This window comes from Phalangium opilio, unplaced genomic scaffold, assembly GCF_054372755.1.
Source record: "Phalangium opilio isolate 3A_F unplaced genomic scaffold, DU_Popi_V2 ptg000013l_1, whole genome shotgun sequence".
Classification (NCBI taxonomy): Eukaryota; Metazoa; Arthropoda; class Arachnida; order Opiliones; family Phalangiidae; genus Phalangium; species Phalangium opilio.
The window spans coordinates 13576028-13594475 of NW_028324148.1; the positions used below are offsets into that span (position 1 = coordinate 13576028).

Below are 18448 nucleotides of genomic sequence, written 5' to 3' on the forward strand. Positions count from 1 at the left end.
AGGCTAGCCAATAATATGACGTAATCTTTTCCCACGGAATGGGGTTCTAAAACTAACATCTCTCCCTTCTCGCGGATGTACAAACTTTCCAGCCAAATTGCATGGTTTACGCATGATCGGAAATCGACTATTGTATGAGACGAGGTAAAGTAGCTTGTTGTACAATAATACTTTCACAAACAATAAATCATTACTGTCGAAATATGGCTTGTATAAAAGCTCTAGCTCACTTGTTGACAAAAATCGCCAAAGGTTCAGTTTACACGATGCAATTTCTCCCTGACTGATGAATTTAATAAAAAAAATACTTTCGTTACTTCTGCGTTAAAAACGAACATGTATCTTGAGTCTAGTTACGTTAGGTTTCCCCTATTATAAACCGAACAAAATGGACGCTCTTATGGCTGATAATACTACTGTATAATTTAAGAAAAATATTTTGTTCAACTTACAGCGAATTTCGAGACACTCATTGTTGATGGCTGCTAGACAAATTGAAGAAACGAAGTGCATTTATAAAGAAAATTTTATCATATAATGTGATTGACATAAAACACTCAACTAATTTTGATTTTACGCTTTTTTTTTGCATTTTATCTTCAGTGGGAATAGATAATAGTACGTGATAAATTAAAAAAAAAATTTTAACTTTATTATCACAATAATATTTTTACCTGTTCCGCATTTTAAAATCTTCGGAACAGAAATCTCTTAACGCTTTATAATTTTCCCATAAAACCTGGGGCAGGGATAGATTTAATTTTAGAAGTAGGAATGGAGACGGTAGTTTTTACTTCAGTCCGACTCATAGCCCAGTATAGAGCCCCTCCCTCCAACACGCAAAGAAAATTTTAAATTACCTTATTGGCGGCTCACTTAAACTACGTTTTGATGACGTTGCTGGCGGGGACGGCGAAAAATACGTAATTTCTTTTTACCTCTGTCGCTCGCCATGACCCGCCTCTTCTTTCATACCCCTCAGTCCCGGGAAAGGGGGTCCAGGACTATGACGCGCGCCCAGATTAACCTGTTCTCCATTCCTACTTCTAAAATTAAATTTATTCCTGCCTGGGGTCCGTTGTTTTAGTTACAAAGTATAAAAAAACGTTATCCAGATGAACATTTAAGCGGAGTTCAAATGTAATGCCACAATATTTCTTGGGAAATGGAACATTATTTGCGGTAAATTTTGGAAAATATTTGCGTAAAAATCTGAACATATATATTGAGTGAATTTTCTTTATTTCAAAATGGTATTCAAATAATTGGACAATATTTCTCACTCGAATAACATTCAAGTCTGTGTGTGTTTATGTAATGTTTGGACAATGAAATTGCACCCGATGTATGGACTCAACATCAACCTTTTTATTGTGACAAAAATATATTCAGTTTAATTGAATAAATCATGTGCAATTAAATCAATATAATTTTCCTATATAAAGTTTTAAGGTTTTTTTCTAACTATTGGACATTTATTATCATGATGGATATTGATTAGCACAATTAGTGAAAATTTTTGGAAATAATCTATAATATAATGAATTTCATAAATGTCCCACATTGAATTTGCGTGTAGAGGAAGCATTAATAGATAAAACATCATTACTTCATAAATTATTTTATTCTTCAAATTGTAAATGAGGTTTAATACCAAACTTAACAGGCTCGTACTAAAAACCAACCCTGCCCCTTTCTTTCATGGTAAGGATAAGTAATAACCTCTGCACCATCGTCCAAACTTCCATCTCGAACGTCCAAACAATTGGTACTGTGTCTCGCGCGAATTCGAACGTACCCAGAATACTTTGGATCCAAATTCCATAATTGGTTATCCCAACCTCTGAAATCATTCGTTTGAACCGTACCGACACCACCATGACTAAAATCTTTGACTTCTAAAACGAGTCCACTGCTTTTAACTTCGATTTTGTAATATCCAGGTTGAACCTCTTTGAAACGAAATTTCTGATTGTCGTCGTTCTTGTAACTGTATTGCGTCATACGCCCGTAACTAACACCTCGACCAACGGCAAGAGCTTTATCACTAATATCCGATAATATAAAATACCATGCGTTTTGGTTTGGTTTTGCCGCGTAAAACTGAATAGATACGATCTCATTCGAACCATTTGGTACAGTTATAAAGACATCGTGGATTCCAGCCTCAATATTAACGGTTCTATTTATTTCTATACTGTCCGATTCCCATTGGGTTTCCAGATTTGTGACTAAAACTATTTCCTGATTGCCAATTCTAATCTTTGTCGCGTTTTCCACTGGCTTTCCCATATTCAGTGTTAGGCCCGAGGCTCCCAAACATCCGAAATTAACATCTTTCAGCACAATTTCGTTATTGTCATTGGTGTACCCTCGCGATCTTAAATCAATTTTTTCGAAAGCCGAGATTGAATCTACTTTAATGGTTTGATTTGAAGTGGTTTGATTGGAAGTGAGCAGCCCCACCGGAATGCAAACTGCCAGGGTTAGAAGTGCCAGAAGCAGGAATACAATCTGAAAATATTTAAAACAGTTCTGTAACAGATTTGTAACGGTCCTTGAAGAGAGATATCGTATATTTGTAAATCGATACAATTAAGCGCAAATCGGATAAGAGTGATTTAAACAGTTGCACTGTTTCGTAGAAGAATATGCAATTTCTTGGGTTAGGTTTCCCTGATTTTAAACTGAAAATAACTGAAAGGGCAACAGACGAACAAGTCTTGTATAGATATTTTGGGGCAGAACATTACGGAACTGAAACAGCGCCCGCAATCGAGGAGAGGTTTCATTTATCGCCTTTCATGGGTCATACCATGGATGAAAAAAAACATCATCCATGGTCATACTAAGAGTACACTAAAGGGAAGGCTTTCACGTCGGCAGTGCCGCGTGTAATTTTTTACCTGGTTTGGGATAAACGGATTATTAGCAGCAGGCAGAAACTGAAACTTAATGGTAGATTATTAACTTATGGTTTCCGTTAGCGTTAGGCTTTCGTGCAAAGCACTGAGGACGAATCCGTCAGGTGGTACTAGTCGTTCAATAGGGGTAGTCCCCAGTGCTTGGCGGGAAAGCCTAACTAGTAGTGTCCATTACGGAAACTTAATTACTCTTATCTTGTTTAATATTGTAGCTAGAAACACGGTTCGAAAAGGGATTTATGCACTGTCATTACATTTGAACATGCAAACCAAATTTGGGAGAAATTGCTTTGGTAGAAGTGGATAAAAATGTGTTTCAAGATTCGACCCAGACAAAAAGACAGATAGAATAGTCAAGTGATTTAAAAGTGAGTAAAAAAAATAATTCTATACAAATAAAACATTGTTAGACGAATATATGTTCAACTTACAGCAACGTTCGAGGCTTGCATTATTGTTGGATGCTAAAAAAAATATTAAGAAAACACGGAAGGATTTGGGTTTATAAAGAACTTATTTAATCAAATAGTGGAGAGATTATATAAAGATAACGCAACTAGGAACTAATTTTGTTCTTATCGCGTTTTCGGTACTTCAGCAGTGCTATTTCGAAAGTGAAAATACAAAAGTAGGTCTTATTTGATAGTTTGTTTTTATTATCAAATAAATATTGTAACATGTTCCGCAATTAGGCCTTCTGCCAGTAAATGATACTTTTGTTTTGCATTATGTAACTTATGATTAGTTGCCTGAAGATTGATTTCTTTCGTTCAATTATGATCTCCTCTTGACTTTTAACGTGACATGATTTGGTATTAAATTTATGCTTCTCTTAACGTATTCCAATGGAATCTAAGACAAAATGAAACTAAATTACTTTCCACTGGTACTTTGTTCGATCACCGAGCTTACTGTAGTTTCATTGCAGGCCACAAATTCGAGGGTTCTGTACAAATTAAGTAATATAATCTTAATTTCCACAATAGCCAAACGCAAACCGATACAATTTCTCGGGCCTTGTCCAAACGTTAAATAAGTGTAAGGGTTTATGTCTTCCCTTCCTTTTGGATAGAATCTAAAATCAAAATGATTCTTTCATTCATCAATAGTCATAACACTATACAGCATAAGTGTAGGTTTGCCGTAAAGCCTTTGTAGCGGTCAGAAGATGCCACGTCAGTGCGTCTCCTGTTATCTACACGTGGACTTAGCGTTATAGCATATAAGATTGAGACCAAGGATGATGGGGGTGGATGTGAAATCTGAGAATAATAGGCGCAATAACTGTGTAATGGCTAATGTTGGAGGAATTATCGGACTACAGACGAACCAATTAAAATTTTTGGCGTCCCACCCAACCTGAGCCGTTCCACAGTTAGCGCCCCAATTTCTCGGAGATTTCGCATCCTCCCTCATCATCCTTGGTGAAACATCCCTTCATTCAGGGTATTCGGCAGTTGAGTTGGTTTGGGCATAACCAGGAATAACAGTAAGCGGTCCGCAGTGATGTCTACCCTTGGTTACAAGCTCAACGGGCAGGGCTGAATTAAGCAATTTTACACCCTGTGGCCGAGATAGTATGCGCCCCCTTAAGTCGGAAAAAAGGAACAGCAAATGTTGCTTGGAGGAATAGTTTAACTCAATGCACCCCCAACAAGCCCTGCGCCCGGGGGCCAGTGCCCCCTAGGCCCCCTTTAATCTGGCCCTGTCAACGGATGCCTAAGCGAAATGCCCTGTCAACGGGTTCCTAAGCGAAATGCCCTGTCGAAGGTAAGAGCTGGGAAACCATAATAACAACAATAACCTTTCGGGTCTGAATTTTTCCGGTTCAGGATAATATTTGGGATCATGTTGTATAGCGTAAACAGGAATTGACACAATCGTTCCCTTTGGTATGAGAATTCCAGTGTCACCAAGTTTGTAATCTTTACCAGCAGTTCGCTCTATTCTAAGTGCAGGTGGAGAAATTCGCAGGGTTTCATCAATAACAGCTTCAATGTATTTGGCTTCCAATACAGCTTCAGCATCGAGGGTTTCCTGAAAAACAGTTTAGATTTTAGCTTACAAATCAAGATAAACCTGCAGTGCATTTGAGTATGAATCTGCAGTAGGGCTTATAGTTATTCCATTAATAACACACAGGCGGGAGTCTGCCAAGAGGCAACGCCAGAAGGAGCCTCAGTACGTTCACTACACTCGGGAGACTAGTCGACTCGCACTAGTTGCCTCTAGCGATGCTACTTGGCAAGAGTGTAATAACCCAAGAAGACGGTCTATTTCCATACGAGAAAAAATTAGACATGCTCCATCTTCACTTAAAGGTTTTCCATCCAAAACGTGTTCTATGCTTGATGGAGCCGAGGTACTGCTTTCACGACGAAGGGATATCCACTCTAAACCTGTGGCAAGCCCCTATGCCATTCCTAACAGACAGCGCCATATACTAACTATTACCGTTAACCTCTGCAAGTGTTTTGATGGAAGGGAGAAACCGGGTAGCACGGCGGAGGAAAAGGAGAGAAATTGCAAACTGTACACAAGTTAGAGCTCACAGTAAGCTATGGTTTCTATTTCCTTCAAATTCGAAATCCAGTAGACGCCCCTCGTAGGAAATATCCTTTGGATTCATACTTCTATTGATAGAGTATGATGGGCTTCTGGACATACTTACTCTCTTCTCCCAAACACGGTCAACTTCGGCTATGACTTTCTTCTGTACTTCTGGGTTAGTAGCCAAAAAATATAAAACTAAGGATAGAGTTGTAGCCGGGCCGTCGAACGCAGCCAATAAAAACATGATACATTGAGCCAGGGCTTCATCTTTCGTCAAAGCTGTGTGTAAACCAATTTAAAATATTATTAATAACGAAATTGAAGTAATATGTGATCTGAAAATCATACGTTTCCTTTTAATGTTGTCAACGTTTTTAACACCATCGGTAACTTCTGAATCCGCGGCAGCAGATTTCTTCTCTGAACTGTCCGGACTGAGGCTTTCCATCATGATTTGGAGAAAGTCCCGTCGCACCTAGATTTTCAAAAGCCGTATTATAATTTGCACATCCTAATTCTAGGGCCTTTGGAATTAATGGAATACTCTGTACCTCTTTAGATTTCTTCCTTCTGTCCATGATACTAAATGTCAGGTCAGAGAAAAATTCAATTCCAGACTTCGGTACCAATTCGATGTTGAAAAGACGACCAAAAGCGGGAAATATAACTGAAATTAATAATAATAGCGATCAGGTGCTCAAAAACTTAAATTGCTTTCGAGGAAGTTTGAAGAATAGGTCCCTAACTTATGGTAACATATTTTACGCGCTAAGTACCAGACTGGGCCATCTTAACAGCATTACAGGCACCAGGGCAACGTGTTCTTAGGATCAAAGTGAGTGGGCCCTTATATTCTTGGGGTCCCTGGTCAAGTGCCCATCTGGCACAATGGTTAAGACAGCCTATGGACCTATTCTTTAAAATAGCCAACATTCGATTAGCAAGTAAGTTAAATGTACGTATTTACAGGCAAGAAATTTTGTAAAAGAAATTTGCCGCATCGAGACGCTTTTGGCGTTGTTTACAAAGATACTGTTAGTATCATTGTGCGAATCTAATTTTGTTCCAAACGCCACGTTAGCAATTACGTCTAAGGTGTAACTAGCAAACATACTAAAGAAATAGAAAAATGGTTTCCATAACTAATAGGATATAAAATAATCCTAATACAATACAATTAAAAAAATTACATTGGGCTTTCCAAAAAATGTAGTAGGATCGAATACAGTGGGTGATTTTAGTCGAAAATTTACTATGATATTTAAATAATCGAACAAATTTCATGAAATATATTTGCAGAAAATGGTATTTAGGTGAAAAAACAAAGATGAGAATTTTCATTTTATTTAATTGTTTTATAATCATGTCTTTCAAACTGAAAATTTCAATATCTGTCACTTCAGCCAATCGATTTTGTATAGCTATCTTTAATTTGTTCATGGCTTTGACTACAAAAGCAGTTCTATTTACTTAATTAAGGGGTTATTCGTAAAATACTATAACTATGTTTAAAAAATGTTGTCTTTAGAACAAATGTCATTGAACATTTTCGACTAAAAACCACGTCCCTCAATGGAATCCACCGAATTTCGGTAACACAACCCTTTATGGAAAACCCTGTATAGTGAATTAAGAATAGAACCAAACGATAACCGATAATTTAAATTACCTACTCTTTGCAATTAATATTTTCCTGGGTATCGGCGAATTTCTCAAAATTCGCCACGGAAATCTGAGCACTTTCGGATAAAATTGGTATCATCTAAAAAGATTAAGACAATTATAAAATGTACAAAATAAGTTTTCAATTACATTTTTATACAGCGTTCAGTTTTCCGGATGAAAAGGCAGGCGATATTGTATTACGAATATTTCTCCAATTTTCGCCACCTGCAATGACAGGGAGTGCTTGATCCAAGGCTTTGTGACCGATACTCATTTCCTAAATAGAAGTAATTAGCTACTTATTCACAATCAAGGTTAATTATGTTAATTGGATGAACGTACTCGTCTCGATGAGAAGGTATTGAAATCTTTTACTAAGATTAACTTTATCAGTTCTGGATCCGCCAAGAACAGTGCTGGAGTAATACCGCTGTACGTTCTACATTTGTCATAGAACAAGAATAACTACGATTACTTAATATTACCAGATAGAAGTTTTCAACTCAAAATCCCCATATAATCCAATGAACTTCGGTCCTAATATCCCTTTTTAAGCACCCTCTACTAATGCTAAATTATAGTAAAATATTTTACCCTATTATTGGGCCATATTTTTTATATAGTTCCATGTCAATAATGTGCGCTCCCTTTGAATAAAAAATTAAATTGCTATTAAAGTTAATTACTATTTGATTTATTTAAATATATTATTACTTTTCCCGAGAAGAAAGACAACATAGTTCGCATAAAGGAAAAAGGTGATAAAAACGGAATATTTTGGCCACGCCAACAATGGTTTCTGCTTAAATACCCACTGAAATTTAAACATGTTTAATTCACTTTACTACTTTACTGCAATTTTCGTCTTATTTGGATTTTGTTCAATTTCAATTCTATTAACTATCAAATGGCCGATTATTTCAATTATTTTTTCTATTAATAGCAAATAGAATCGATTATTTAATTTTTTATATTAATGGTAAATAGAATTGATTATTTCAATTATTTATTTCTATTAATAGTAAATAGAATCGATTATTTAAATTATTTTTTCTATTAATAGTAAATATAATCGATTATTTCAATTATTTTTCCTATTAATAGTAAATATAATCGATTATTTCAATTATTTTTTCTAGTAATAGTAAATATAATCGATTATTTCAATTATTTTTCCTATTAATAGTAAATATAATCGATTATTTCTATTATTTTTTCTATTAATAGTAAATAGAACCCATTATTTCAATTATTTTTAAATTAATAGTAATATAATCGATTATTCGATTCAATTTCCATATTTCTAACTCAAAATCTATCAGTTGTTTCTGTCAATAATAGTAGTAGAAAAAATCAACTATTCGATTCAACGAATGGAAAAATTAATCGATTAATTCAATTTTATTAACAAACCACGAGACTACAGAATTAATAAATTATTTTAAAATAATTCAAGAAAACAGTATGAATAATCACGTCAAAAAAAGTAAAATCTACTTTTGTTTTTAAATCACTTAAATATTTTGCAACTCACCAATAAGCTAGAAATCCCGTTATTCCTAATACAACAACGGCGGAAAAAATTTGTACAACTAAAAAGAGTGCCATTTTTAGCAATTACAAATAACTACATTAAATATTGTTAGAGCTTTTTAAAAAGCGTCCTTTTCCAACACTAGATTAACCCGTATGACTTCAGTGGTTGGTAGGTGTACACACTCTCTTGGGTAGATTGCGTAACCGACTTTCAGCCCAAACACTACAATTCAAGGCCGCTTTTTTTCCCTTAAAATATCGATATTTTCTACTTGGTTGCGTGAGCTGACGTTTAATAATAGATAAGATACTAAATAAAAGAAATGGTTCATAATATCAACAACCAGGCATTCGTTACAATATCCCCGGTTTTTTATTATTAATTTTCCTTAATGCTCTATTTTTTTAAAAGTTATATCAAAGATTTAGTTGCTTTTTCTCAACTTTTAGTTCGCGTGAAATTAGAAAGTTAATATCGAGCTTGATTTTAATTTTCTAGTTCACGCGAAAATACAATATTTTCATGTCTTGACTTTCCAACTTCACTTCTTAGTTGGTTAGAGTGAAATTCATAGATTAATTTTGATCTTGGTCTTTCCCCTGATGGGTTTCAAACTTTGCACACATCTATGCAGGATTTATGGCAATAAGATACTTTTTCCACTCCAGCAATTTAACTTTACTTGTTTTGTTACACCAGTTTTTGAAATCAGCTACCTTAGTTTGAGACGCACTTTAATATCGATTCGATCCTAATGACAACACATTTTCGTTTCTCCTATTTTAAGATTCTGATGATGATGGAGTGTTACAGCTCCAAAAGTAAGCTTACCACGAATGCGTATGGACTACTTTCTTTCTTATGGCATTTAACAAGGCGTACTATCTCGCCTCACTATTATCTGTTATACCAAGTTCTCCTGTAACAAACGATAGTCGCCTTCCCGCACAATAAAAGCTAAAAGCTTAGAGGTCATTGAGGAAGTCGGAACTATCCGTAGTATAAATATTGTTAATTTACACAGTAGTTTAAAGAATGTGAAGGTTTCAATACCATTGTCGCTATACAAACTTCCTTTTCAAAGAAAAAACAAAATAAAAAATAAAATAACGCCCACTATCAGATAGTATGACAGATGATTTGTTAACAAATGAAAGATGAATTATTGTTCTAATTGTTGCATTCTCTAAAACGACAATATTAATTAACATTACAGAGCCGGGTTTTATGAACACTGTTGTTACGGAAGAAAATACACCACTTCGACATTCTGTTGTGCGCATGCCCGATGCCCCGCGCTCGAAGCGCCTCAAGGGGAAAGACTGGAAACTGCTCTTTGTTACCCCTACTAGCAAAAGCGCAACCTCACGCGGTTTTTTTCCCTGCCCAGCTTAATAAGTACTAGTTCTCAGTAGCCCGCTGTGGCGTCCTAGGTAATGTCAAAGTGGTGTATTCCCGAATTCGAAAATATTGGGTCTGAAAAGCAATAAAACAGTGATGGGCGTACTTGTGAAATTAAAACTAATTATTAAGATATAAATGATACGTTTAATTGAGTTATTTAATTAATAAAGACGTTGAATTACACTCCTCACTACTCACAAATGAGAGCTGGTGTTAACTATAGATAATTGTAGTAAGGGTATACCATAATCCCTCGCGATTACCAAGGCGAAATTGTCTCGATTACTTTATCAGCAAAGCTCTTTCTTATCTTTTCGGTACAATAACACCACACAATATCATAAAATACAACTCCCTCTTGCTACTTTATGGCTAAAAATACGAATTTTATCAACAAAGCTCTTTTTTTCCTCTCCGAGTGACGATGACGTCACGGAGAGGTATTACACTGGACGTTTCTGTGTGTGAGTGTGTGTCTGTCACTATGTTTAAAATGATTTTAGGAATTAAGTTTGTTCAAACGATTTAACTAGAACTAAGGTAAATTAATAACATTAAAATAATTAATATCATTAGACCCTATATTTATTTAATTATTTGAGAAAAACCTCTTAGCGATGCAATAACACTACACAAGGTATTAATAAATCTCCAACTCTTCTGTTCAAATGTTATCACCAACGTTCGTGTTTTGTTTTAATCTGTAAAATAACACTACAAAAGTTAATAATTAAAGTAATAAGTTACAGTGTACAAACTACTATGTTATGATAGGGGGTGTGTGTCTCCCTCTTACTAGTAAATAAGGAGGCGTTTCTTCAAATAAAAAGAACGAAACAGAGTGCAGATTTGATTTATTTAATTCGGAGTTAAAGGAACTAAATCCTTCTCGTACAATACACGGAGGTTTCGCTGTGACATGTGTCACTCATATTGAGGTAGTGCAAACGTTGTTATCAGGAAGTTTGAAATTATCTTCAATCCTAACATTTTATGATCTTCTCCTCCTTACTCTCAAGATTACGTTCTTTGGTTGCAGATTAACCGCTTGTTTAACGTATTCCACAGGTATCTAAATGAAATGTTATAAAAATATATTATATGAAAAATTATAAGAAGTAGTTTATGAATGTGACAACTTTCTATGCTTTTTAATGCTACAAGTTTCACTGACAGCTAGTTCGAGTAGGGCGCGAGATTTCAATACAAAAAGTCCACCTCAATATTTTTTCGGTACTAAGCCTTTGGGAGTACCTTACTGGTTGTCACTTAAAGCAAATATCGCATTCCGTGGTGCCCCTATTATGCTGGCTAATCTTCTACACACCAATCAGAATTCGTCCACGAGGGCGGAGCTAAAACTAGCCATTGGTAAGCTTAGCGGGTCCACCACGCCTCGACTATGGGAGCATCTAGGCATAGTGGCGTTTGTTTGAACTAACCACAGCCGAGACTTGCGCTTTAACAAGAATCTATGACGTTTTATGTAAATCGCTCGACGACTAGCTCTCAGTAAAAGGTGTACGGAACATATCCTAGAGCGTAAGGTCTTGATAAAGATTTTAGTGAGATTATACCTTGGTATCCTGACATGTCACAAATTCTACAGTCCTAAGTGCATTTAGCATTAAAATCTTAATTTGTTGAAGAGCCAAACGCATGGCGACGCAATGTCTCGGGCCTTGGCCAAATGGTAGATAAGTGTACGGTTTGACTTCTTCCTTTTCTTTCGGATAGAATCTATTACCCAAAATTAAATTGCGTCTCACTTATCTATATTATGATATTTCTTTGTTGTTTAACTCATTTACCTTTCGGGTTTGAATTTTTCTGGTTCTGGGAAATATTTTGGATCATGGTGCATGGCATAAACAGGAATTTGAATGATCATGCCCTTTGGAATGTGTATTCCGGTGTCGCCTAGGTCGTAGTCTTTACCGGCGGTTCGTTCAAGTCGTATTCCAGGTGGTGAAATTCGAAGGGTTTCGTCAATTACAGCCTCGAGGTATTTGGCTTCAAATAGGGCTTCAGAATCAAGGGTTTCCTTCATGAAAACATGTTAGTTTTAGCATAAGTAAAATGCGTCTTATGCACGCCAAGGCAAATCGAAATAGCAGAAGGTGAAACAGTAAGGAGAGCGTAGGATACGTGTAGGGTGTGTTCTTTGGGTCAAATCGGGTTGAAAGTGTCAAAGTACATAAAGTCTACAACATTTAGTTACGAACATATGTACTCCGAACCATCTTGTATCTGATGATACCCAAGAATCAAATATAAGTCCAAATGACTCAAAACTAATCTATTTTCGTTGCAGATAGGAAAAACATAACGTCGTTAAGTAGAGCACTGATTTGTACACTTCTAAGCAAGCACTAAAAAAGGCTTTCGTTCAACTTAATTGGTGCTTAACCTTTTGTTGACGCCATTTGCTTTGGGTGCGAGCATAGAAAATGGTAGCTTTATACTAACTCTATTTTCCCAAATTTTATCAACTTCCGCAATGACTTTCTTTTGAATTTCTGGATGTGTAGCCAAGTTATAAGCAGTCATGGTTAAGGTAGTAGCTGGGCTTTCAAATCCGGCCATTAAGAACGCAATGCATTGAGCCAAGGCCTCGTTTTTGGTTAACGCTTTGTGTAAATCAATGGCAAGATTAGACAATAAAATAATTATAAAAATTTAGTGGACCTTACGTTTTCTTTTAATGCTGTCAACGCTTTTAACACCAGTTGTGGTTTTATCTCCATCTTCTGTATCCGCATTGCTAGATGTGTTGTCTGAACTGTCTGCTTTGAGACCTTCCATCATAATTTGAAGAAAATCGTGTCGTACCTGCGTTATTTGAAGACATTTGTTTTCTAATCAAATGGCCGGACTAGTAACTCTAGAGGTTCAGCAATCAAGAACTAGTTGTGATTGGTTGCTGACTTTGGCGTCGGCAATGTCTTAAAAATGGTTCTAAGCTAAATCATGAGAACCAGCTTCCATTTTGAAAAGGAGTTACGCAACGGCACTTAAACAATCTCCAACCAAAAGTAGGGGCGTGCGCAAGATACACTTAGAGGCTTTCATTGCCGCACCTGGCCACCAACCTCTCAGGTTCAAGGCGTAACAGGAGTTACCTCTTTAGTTTCTTGTCTTCTTTTCATTATACTGTACGTCAAGTCACCCAAGAAATTGATACTCTCTGAAGGAAAGAATTCGATTTTGAAAAGACGTCCAATCGCCGGAAAAGTAACTGAAATTTTAAAATCCAAGTAATCAATGAATTTCGTAAAGTTTGCATTATTATGGAATATGAGGGTACTTACAAGCGAGAAGTGTTTTAAGTGGAACTTCTCTAAGCGAAACCTTCTTAGCGTTTTGAACAAATACACTATTTGGATCATTGTGCGAATCCAGTCTAGTACCGAAAGCCACGTTTGCAATAACGTCTAAAGAGAAACCGGCAAAAAACCTGAAGATTTTTGATAGAAATTAGTTACATTTTTCTTCAGGTGTCTTAATGGAGGACCTACGTTCTGCAATCAATATTTTCTTGGTTATCAGCGTATTTTTCCAAATGTCTTACAGAAATCTGCGCACTTTCCGATATAATTGGAATCATCTAAATTGAAAAATAAGTGTTCATAGAAAACAATTCTAAATTCTTCAAAGGGCACAAACGTTTACATTTTTCAACTTTCCCGAAGAAAAAGCTGGTGTTATTGTATTTCGAATGTTTCTCCATTTCTCGTCACCAGGAAGCGCGGCAATCATGTGATCCATGAGTGGATTACCAGTAGAAAAAAACTAGAAAAAAAGGTCTTTGGTCATTTTATGCACGTAAATAATATCATAAGGTCAAGGGTCTATTATGATTAACATACTCTTCTAGATGAAAAAACATTGAAGTCCTTGACAAATATTAATTTTAAAAGTTCTGGTTCAGCGACGTAGAGCGTTGGTGTATAACCATTATAATTTCTGTAGAAAAAAATTGCTTATCTTAATAAGAAAACAAATACTTAAATGTTTTTAGGGTATATAATTATTTTAATTACCCAAATAATCTTCCATGTTTCTTGTAAAGTTTCGAGTCAATGTTGTGATAGCCCTTCGATTAAAAACGATTAGTATTAGACATTAATTACATTAATTAATTTATGTTTTTACTTTTCCCAACATCATGGCTGCCATATTGCCCAATAAGGGAAATGGTGGTTCGGACGGAATGTTTTTGCCATACCAATAGTGGGTCCTCTTTAGGTATGCCCTGCAATTTAGTAAAATGCATTATGTACAAAAATTATTTCTTTCAAGAAGAAGATTAATGCAAGTAAATTCTTATAGACTATTCCATTAACCATTTGCAGAGAAATCAAAACAAATTGACCCCCAAAATGTCTATAAAAGAACATGCTATTTTTAAAAGCATGTTAAAAAATTAGCTCCTCTTTAGCCCTGTTTTTCTTTAGAAAAGTAAAAACATCAGCAGGGGGCCTCAGACGTTTCACACCAAAAACCTACTGATGGACACTTAAAGAGGATTATTCGCTTATGCCCTAATATATATGCAGATCTGTCGAATTTCGTGAAAAAATGGGTCTTAAAATATCACTAGTTAAAAAATGGTACCGTATTATGATCTGACCTTAATATCAATAAAAAGTAAGGTTTACTGTAATTAATTATAATTAAATTATATAATAAACTCACCAATATGCGAAAAACGCTGATACTGCTAATACAATAACAGCAGCTAAAATTTCGACCGCTAACAGAAGGAACATGATGAAAATAACTGATTTTTTAAACGCGTGGTTGGAAAGTGAAAAGCGTCGGTCTCGCCGGATTTAATCTAAGCGACTACGACTAGTACTGCAGATGCGCAACGCTTTTATTATATATATATAGATGTATAGTTTGTACAGTTTATCAAGTATTGCAACACAGAGTGTAAGCACCTCTAGAGAGAAACACTAGTTCGTTCCAAGGTCTTTTTCTATAAAAGTCTTTCATTGTTTAACGTTTGATTGTACAGATTAGATTGCGTGAAATATAGTAAAAGAAATATGTTAAACCTAACGGATTATACACAGTAATAATTGATAAAATGTATAACCTTTTTTAAAGGGAATAGAAGGATATTGAAAAATTGTCAGCTGTGATAAGCAAATAAAATAAAATCATAATTTGACAATACACGTCAGTGGCGTCGACTCCGCTATTTTCCATACTTCATCTTCCCTTTGAACTCAATAATTTATCAATGATAATATAATCTTATTCTATAAATTTAATCTTAATATATTGTTATATAAGTTATGAAATAACGAGAAATCTTTTTTTTGTTGCTTAATTTAGAAATTTAAGAGGTCCATTTACCAAAAACGTGTTAATATATATAACGCTATTTTAATTGCTTTCAAGCCCGTTAAGGTTCATACAAAACGGTTTTAATTTTTAAATGCACAGCCAGAAATATTATATTAACAGGAAATATTGAGCGTTTGGTCAAGCCATAATTACATTTAATGATTCTCTAATTGACATAACAATCACCATTAATATTAATTAAAGGAAATCCTGACTTTTAAGTGATTTTCTTTCCTTGATTAATTTGCATTTGAAATACGTTAGGAATATGGTAAGGGGCTAAATCACTCCCAAATTTCCTGTACATCGATTACAGGTCGGGTGTAATAAATGTAAGGTAGGGTTTTTGGTAATTTTACTTAACCCTTTAAGTACAACTATATAGAGTCTACTCGGACTAAGATGATTGACAGGAAAAGCACAATGCCAAAGCGCATATATAAATTGCCAAAGCGCATACATAAATCGCCAAAGCACACACATAAATCGCCAAAGCGCACGAATAAACCGCCAAAGCACACGAATAAACTGCCAAAGCACACGAATAAACCGCCAAAGCGCACGCATAAATCGCCAAAGCACTTAGTTTAAGATCATGAGCATAGAATATGGTACTTTTTGTGATTACAATACACAGAGCGTCCAGGGATGTATAGAAAACAAGTTGGGAAACCAAAATAAACCTCTCCGAGTCGAGACTCAATTTAGAGGTTTTCATAAATAATTAAATAAATATAATTCATATTAATTATTTTAATCGTCATTAATTAACCTTAATTCTAGTTAAATAGTTTAAATAAACTTTATTCCTAAAATCATGTTAAACATAACTATTCCAAGATGTGCTTTAATTACTTTGGACCAATCTGCACTCTCATGCGAGGATAGACTGAAGAGTGTTCCCATTCACCCTTTACGTTTTTTCGTAAACACCCAATCAAAAGTGAATAGTGAGACAAAATAAACGCAATTATCGAGACACAGCAACCAAAGGCGTGTAAGACAAGGGGAAACTTGAAGTTGGTCAAGTTGAGAACGGCAGAGGAGGATTTTTCAATCATTGATTTCATTTCTTTCATGCAAATTCTCGCTTCTTTCGTCATGTCTTCATGAACTTTATGAGGAATACCGGCTTCGAAAATATTACTCAATCTGCGTATGTAGAGAAAAAGCTATTTACACTTAGCTTTGTATTTAAAATTAGCGTGACGTGAAATTTCTTACAAAGATAGAAATATCTTTCGTTGAATCCTATTGGAGGGTGATCTCGAACTTGGAATCGCGAATTGAACATTTCTGAAGGTGCTTTTGGACATGTGAACGAAAAGAGACTCGGAATTGTCACAGCCCATCATACTCATGTAAGCCAAAAGACCCGGAGCTCCCCAAAACAGTACGGATTGACCAGTTCGAACTTCTTCAAATACGTCCGCTATGTCGATATGGTTCAAGAACACATCCTCCTTCGCCCTTTTGAATATTTCTCTTTGAATAGGATCTTCGGAATTCTGAATATTTGTAGAAATTCAGACCTTAACATTTATAAAGGGAAATTTTTGGGCTAAAATTTTTCTTTTTAAATCGAATGAGCGTATAAAATAATAAGTATGTCAATTGGAACCATGGTTCTATCTACAATATTATAGAAGATACGAGAAATTAAGTTTCCGTAATGGACACTACGCGTTAGGCTTCTCCGTGATACACCGGGGACTGGCCCTATTGGGTTAAGGATAATGGTGGACGATGCATGGGGATCTGAGAGAAGTCGGTGCGCTAACTGAGGCAAAGCTCAGGGTCGATGGGACGCCAAAATATGCGGAGTAATAGTCGGACTCATTGCTCATTGGCTAAGAAGGGTTAAAGATGAACCAATTACAATAGAGTCCGACAATTCCTCCCCTATTTTTGGGAGTCCCACCCAACTTGAGATCTGCCACAGTTAGTGCACCGATTCCTCTCAGATTACGCATCCTCCCCCATCATCCTTGATTGGACGCCTAACCTGACGGATTCGCCCAATAGGGGTTCTCCCAGTGCTCCATTACGTTCAAAAGGTCAGTAAATCATTCTTTCATTACGGACCATTACTTAAAACTTAATTGCTCATATTTTCTTTCGTATTGTAAATAGGAACGTGGTTCCAATGATATATTCATTATTTTATACACTTTTTCCATTTAAAAAGACAACTTCTAGTCCATAGTATGTCTTTAAACATAATTTATGTTACCTTAAGAATATTGTACTCCTCCGAATTTAACATAGTCTTAACTTTGAAATTCTTGTGTCTATGCACATCAATTAAATCATCTATGTATCTTGGAGTCGGTGGAGCCGAAATATGCGATAACAGTATGCTTTGAAAAAACTTCCCAAGTAGCATCAGTGATATTGTGAACGCGCAACCAAATATCCAGGTTTCGGCTTTCCATGAATAACCATTAACTCGGAAAGCTTCTCTGTAATCTGTTAAACAAAACTTTGAACAATTGCAAAAACCTTAGTTTAAATTTTGCGTACCCTGTCCCAGGAGTATGGCAACGAAAGCATATACATTCAGCCAATACGACTTTTTCGATTGCATTTTACGAGTTTCCTTAAAAAGTATTAGAGTACACAACACAGGGTAAATCAGCATTAAAAGCAGAATTGACACCCAAACCTAAATTTCAGATAAGATTCATTAGAAATGAAACACATTTGTAGTAAATGTTCAATTTTTAATAGACTATTTCGGAAATTACATAGAAAGAAACCTAAACACAGGGGCGAGGCCGCCATTGGAGTATTCTCGCAGACGCCAAGAAGCAACACCAGACGGAGCCTGAGTTCACTACACGCGGGAGGCTAACCAACTCGCACTGCCTCTAGTGGTGCTTTTTGGCAAAAGGGAGAATATCCCAATGGAGGCCTCGCTCCTGTTTGTTGGGTCTATTGCTAATTTTCTCGTGAACTCACGCCATTTTGAGAGATTTCTGATACTACTTACTTTATTGTCGAAGAC

The 18448-nt window shown here is 35.7% G+C and overlaps 3 protein-coding genes across 3 annotated transcripts; all 3 read right to left on the reverse strand.

Moving 5' to 3' along the window:
• Positions 1-3564: 3564 nt before the first annotated feature.
• Positions 3565-8917, reverse strand: LOC149709327 (cytochrome P450 3A8-like). The gene is made up of 13 exons (XM_089864674.1): positions 8677-8917; positions 7857-7956; positions 7737-7789; positions 7485-7581; positions 7300-7419; positions 7151-7239; positions 6445-6590; positions 6029-6144; positions 5826-5952; positions 5596-5756; positions 4729-4961; positions 3837-3999; positions 3565-3776 (listed from the first exon to the last, which is right to left on the reverse strand). Exons 1-13 carry the CDS (start codon positions 8748-8750, stop codon positions 3699-3701), a joined length of 1557 nt encoding a protein of 518 aa, XP_089720800.1. The 5' UTR covers positions 8751-8917; the 3' UTR covers positions 3565-3698.
• A 2003-nt stretch (positions 8918-10920) lies between these two features.
• LOC149709328 (cytochrome P450 3A5-like) lies at positions 10921-14942 on the reverse strand. Its single transcript, XM_089864673.1, has 13 exons — positions 14782-14942; positions 14239-14338; positions 14127-14179; positions 13953-14049; positions 13756-13875; positions 13602-13690; positions 13395-13540; positions 13206-13321; positions 12777-12915; positions 12553-12713; positions 11895-12127; positions 11661-11823; positions 10921-11155 (listed from the first exon to the last, which is right to left on the reverse strand). The coding sequence occupies exons 1-13, from the start codon at positions 14853-14855 to the stop codon at positions 11075-11077; spliced, it is 1572 nt and encodes a 523-aa protein (XP_089720799.1). The 5' UTR covers positions 14856-14942; the 3' UTR covers positions 10921-11074.
• An 896-nt stretch (positions 14943-15838) lies between these two features.
• On the reverse strand, positions 15839-17414 carry LOC149709329 (uncharacterized). The gene is made up of 5 exons (XM_089864017.1): positions 17334-17414; positions 17223-17291; positions 16666-16949; positions 16430-16593; positions 15839-15969 (listed from the first exon to the last, which is right to left on the reverse strand). Exons 1-5 carry the CDS (start codon positions 17412-17414, stop codon positions 15839-15841), a joined length of 729 nt encoding a protein of 242 aa, XP_089720143.1.
• Between the last annotated feature and the right edge of the window lie 1034 nt (positions 17415-18448).